General features: G+C 45.5%; 1 protein-coding gene across 1 annotated transcript; it reads right to left on the minus strand.

Annotated features, from left to right (window-relative positions):
• Positions 1 to 302: 302 nt before the first annotated feature.
• Positions 303 to 3,834, minus strand: LOC110687783 (serine/threonine-protein phosphatase 7 long form homolog). The gene is made up of 7 exons (XM_021864419.1): positions 3,548 to 3,834; positions 2,802 to 2,899; positions 2,067 to 2,723; positions 1,837 to 1,976; positions 1,674 to 1,761; positions 1,234 to 1,576; positions 303 to 553 (listed from the first exon to the last, which is right to left on the minus strand). Exons 1-7 carry the CDS (start codon positions 3,828 to 3,830, stop codon positions 303 to 305), a joined length of 1,860 nt encoding a protein of 619 aa, XP_021720111.1. The 5' UTR covers positions 3,831 to 3,834.
• Between the last annotated feature and the right edge of the window lie 593 nt (positions 3,835 to 4,427).

Below are 4,427 nucleotides of genomic sequence, written 5' to 3' on the forward strand. Positions count from 1 at the left end.
AATAGAGGGTACCGGTTCGAATTTTCGGGGCCTAATAGGAGGTACCGGTTCAAAATTCCAGGTCCTAATCAATCAAAAATGTTTGTCTGCAACATGAATTCATGAGATCAACCATATCAGAACGTTTTTCCAATTTGAGCTCTAAACGTAAACTAATGACAAAAATGGTTGCGTGGCAAAACTATTTACCAAACTAAGCTTCCAGGGTAAATCGCTGTCTCGGACAGCGTTTTACCCCTGGTTTTTTTTTTAAAAAAAAATTCAACTACAACTATTTTATATGTTCAACATAAAGCGCTGTCTCAGACAGCGCTTTTCTGCTGGAAACAGCAACCAGCATCCAGGCAGAAAACAAGCTTCAGCAAACAGCTTGCATGCTGCAGTCCTCCAACAGCCACCACAACAGCCAGCTCCACAGCCCTACCCCACCACCGTCGACCACCAACTCCGCCACTCCCCACCACGTACCACCACCATATTCTGGGAGTTCCGTCAACTTTAAGCACTGCAGAAAACTCGAAACAGCCCAACAACAGTCCAACCACCAAATTAACTTCAAAGCACACACGGAGTCATTCAAAAAAGATTTATTATATTAATTTCATAAGTGTTATGTACATCATTACACAAAATAACAGGGAATACAACAGATAATACTAGCCCGACTCATTTATTCGGGGTAAAGGTCCTGCCTCCTGAGTGTCGGCCCTCCGTCTGACACGTCGCAGCCTGTAATGAGTGACGGTGGTGAATGGGTCTCGGGGCGGTGGGGGAGTCAGCTGACTGGACGAGGGGTCCTCCTGGGTACCAGAGGGCGCAGTACTGTGGATGTTGTAATCCTCTGCGTGTCTGGGTGACGTAGGATCACATCCACCGCTGCTCTGGCCGAGATCGAACTGTGAGTTGCCATCATGACCGCCCCGCCGGTGGGCGAGATGAGCGTGACCATATCTCCGTAAGGTAGCGACGCCCATATCTCGCACCTGCTCGACCTGGGCTCTAGTGGGTCCGCACTCAAGGGAGACTGATAGCGCATCAACCATCGCCACCATATCCGCCGCCTGCAGTAATCATCGATCAGTCAGATCTATGGCATACAAATATGGAAATTGTTGAAAAGGAGTAGAAAAATAATAACTCACATATCCGCTAATGATGTCATATGCTGGATGGTAATGTGTGGATGGTGGTGCGTAGCTGGGGTTGATGAAGCGTCGTGTGATACGCCTGTACCACACCATGTACGGATCGTCGGATCCATAGCCCCCTGCATTAGATCACCTCCAACGATGAACTCCAACCGTTGCTCCCATAGCTGAAGGAAACGCCAATGCTCCAGCGCCCAGCTGGTCTCCCCCTTTCCCCGACGATCAATGCCGTGAAGCTGTACACTAGTGTCACACCCCTGTGGGATAGTCTGGCGTAGTCCAAACTGCCTCATGACTCGGTCGGGCAGGTGACTCTCCACAACCTCGAAACAGATCAGGGGGACCCTAGCACGCCACTCCGCCTGATGGTCTAGCAGATGTGGAGGCATGGCATCTACCAAGTCAGGTACATACGGGTCCCATGTCACCTGTAAATACACATCAACAGTAATATTATGAATATGTTAGTTCGCAACAAGTACAATGTTAAAACAAAAAAGCTAAAACTGTATTTTAAATTGTTACCTGGTCCTCGGTGAGTCGGTCTAGGGCGTCTCGGTAATACGGAAGACCCCTCGCCGCATGAGCATGTGTCAGCCTGGGTACCACCCACCTAATATCGAACAATGTTTCAGTTAACAACCCCGCGCATTAAATAAAGCCTAACTCAATGAAAGTTGTATCGAACCTGCAACCATATGCCTCATCCGGTGTAGGGAGCGGGGGAGCATCGTACGCCTGGTACTGGTCGTCCTGGTCCTGCTCCCCCTGACGGTGTATCGCAGGTCTGCCTGGTCTGCCTACATGGATATGCTCCCAAGCCCAGAACTGGCACACAGAGACACAAAACTAGCTTCAGTATGAAATATGTAAGTGCGTGGTGAAATAGTTTTTTTGGTACAGAAATAAGTGAGGTACCTGGAGGACAATCAGGGGACCTCCAATCTCGTTAGCACCTACGTGGGATGCTCTGCACAGCTGGCGATACAACGTCGCCAGACAGGCGCTACCCCAGCTGTAGCCTCGGATATGATCCCAGTCGTGGTCCAACAGCTGCACGTAAATGAGCTGGAGATGGCTCCCGCTCTTATTCCCGAACAACACGCCCGAGATGAGGAAGAACAAGTACGCCCGGGCGTATCTCTGAACCTGGGCGTCATCAGCCCCTGGTGGTAGCTCACGGAAAGTCTCACGGACCCATCCGGTCCTCAACCCGGATCCCCTAATATCGGCGGGACCTGGCTGGACACCAAGTACCCGACCAACCAAACCGACGGGATCGACTAACGCGTGTCCTGTCACCGCAGACCCATGTACTGGAAGGCGCGTAAGAATCGCCACGTCCCGTAACGTAACGGTCGTCTCACCAACAGGTAGGTGGAAGGAGTGCGTCTCCTGTCTCCACCTCTCCGCGAGCGCAGTGACAAGCGCTCGATCGATCTCCCTATACGCCATACGGTGAAAACCACCTAAACCGACAAACTCGACGTACGCCAAAACGCGAGGATCGATTCCCCACCCCACCATGAACCTGGTGGTGTAATGCCTGCAAACGAGCTGCTTTGCCGGATCAACCTGTTAGAAAGAAATTAAGATCATATACCATATAAACTCAACAAGCTGTAGTCCATGAACAAACAAATGCAATATTACCGTCTGATCCCATACGGCAACGCTGCGGTGTGTGCCCTGTAGTGTAAGCACAGAAGGGTCAACGGGTCCAGGCGTACGATCTTCACCGTCCATCGTATCTGTTCACATGCAATTTAACAAATCCCAACAGAGTTAACGCATTAGCAATTAACCAAAATGTTAACGATCAAATGTTCCAAATGTTATTAAATCAAAATGTTCCAAATGTTATTAAATCAAAATTTTCTATTACAAAATAATTCCTCCATCTACGATTACAACGAATTTCAGTTAACTACATTTTGTGACGCCATATTCTACATAACCAAAACACATTTTAGGATTATCGAAATCTAGAGCGAGGTAAATTATCAACACTGAAATAAGACTCTTCTCACCTATAACAACTTCACTTTCAACAACTTCACCAATTTCAACAATTTCATGAACAATTTGAATTATTTCAACAATTTTAACCTAAACTATTTCAATAATTTCAACAATTTCATCTCTTCTCACCAATTTCAACCATTAACAACTTCAACATTTTCACCATCATCAACTTCACCAATGTCATGAACAATTTCAATAACAATGTACCACATCACCATCAATAATTATCAACAATGTACCACATTTTCATTAATAATTAGCAACAATTACATGCAATTGACATGAATTAACAACAAGTAAGAGCAATTACATACAATTCACAATAATTAACCACAATAACTATGCAATTACACTAAATTCAGTTTAGGGCTAACCACGAAATTGAGTGAGTGAGTGTGAGAGGGAGGAGGGCAGCAGCAAGGTGGCGGCAGCAGCGGTGGCGCAAGGGTGGGCGGCGGCGGCAATGCGGGTGTTTGAGTACGGTCGTGGTTTAGTGTGAGAGGGAGGAGGGAAAGCGTTGAGGTTGAGGTTGAGTTCTTGCGCATTCTGCTGAAGTGAACATGCTGATATATGGCCATGAAACGCTGTCCCGGACAGCGTTTCATTTAAAAAAAAAAACAGGGCATAAAACGCTGTCTCGGACAGCGTTTTACCCATTGAATTTTTTTTAAAAAAAACCCAAGGATAAAACGCTGTCCGAGACAGCGTTTTATGCCCTACTGAATTTAAAAAAATACAGAAGGTAAAACGCTGTCTAAGACAGCGTTTACCAGTTGAATTTTTTTTTTAAAAAAAAACCAGGGGTAAAACGCTGTCCGAGACAGCGATTTACCCTGGAAGCTTAGTTTGGTAAATAGTTTTGCCACGCAACCATTTTTGTCAATAGTTTACGTTTAGAGCTCAAATTGGAAAAACGTTCACCATATCAAGTCAATTCGTGACATTAGCCACTACATGTTACATACTTCAAATTCATATTAAAACATCAGATTATGTTTAAATATATTCAAATTTATTTCAAAAATCATGGCACTACACTACTGTCTTCACCTGCCGATAATTGTCTTCGACTTCCGGTACTAATATCCAATAGGTGATAGTAATTACGAATGGAGGAACCAATACATGGCCAAAGTTACTGGTTCCTTTGGCTAGAATTCAAAGCTAACTACCGAATAGAGAAGATGGTAACGGTACCCTCTTGGTTTTCTTTTTCAATTTCAACTATTGAAAAGAACAAGATTAATATAGGAT

The sequence above is a fragment of the Chenopodium quinoa genome, unplaced genomic scaffold (assembly GCF_001683475.1).
Source record: "Chenopodium quinoa cultivar QQ74 unplaced genomic scaffold, ASM168347v1, whole genome shotgun sequence".
Taxonomy (NCBI): Eukaryota; Viridiplantae; Streptophyta; class Magnoliopsida; order Caryophyllales; family Amaranthaceae; genus Chenopodium; species Chenopodium quinoa.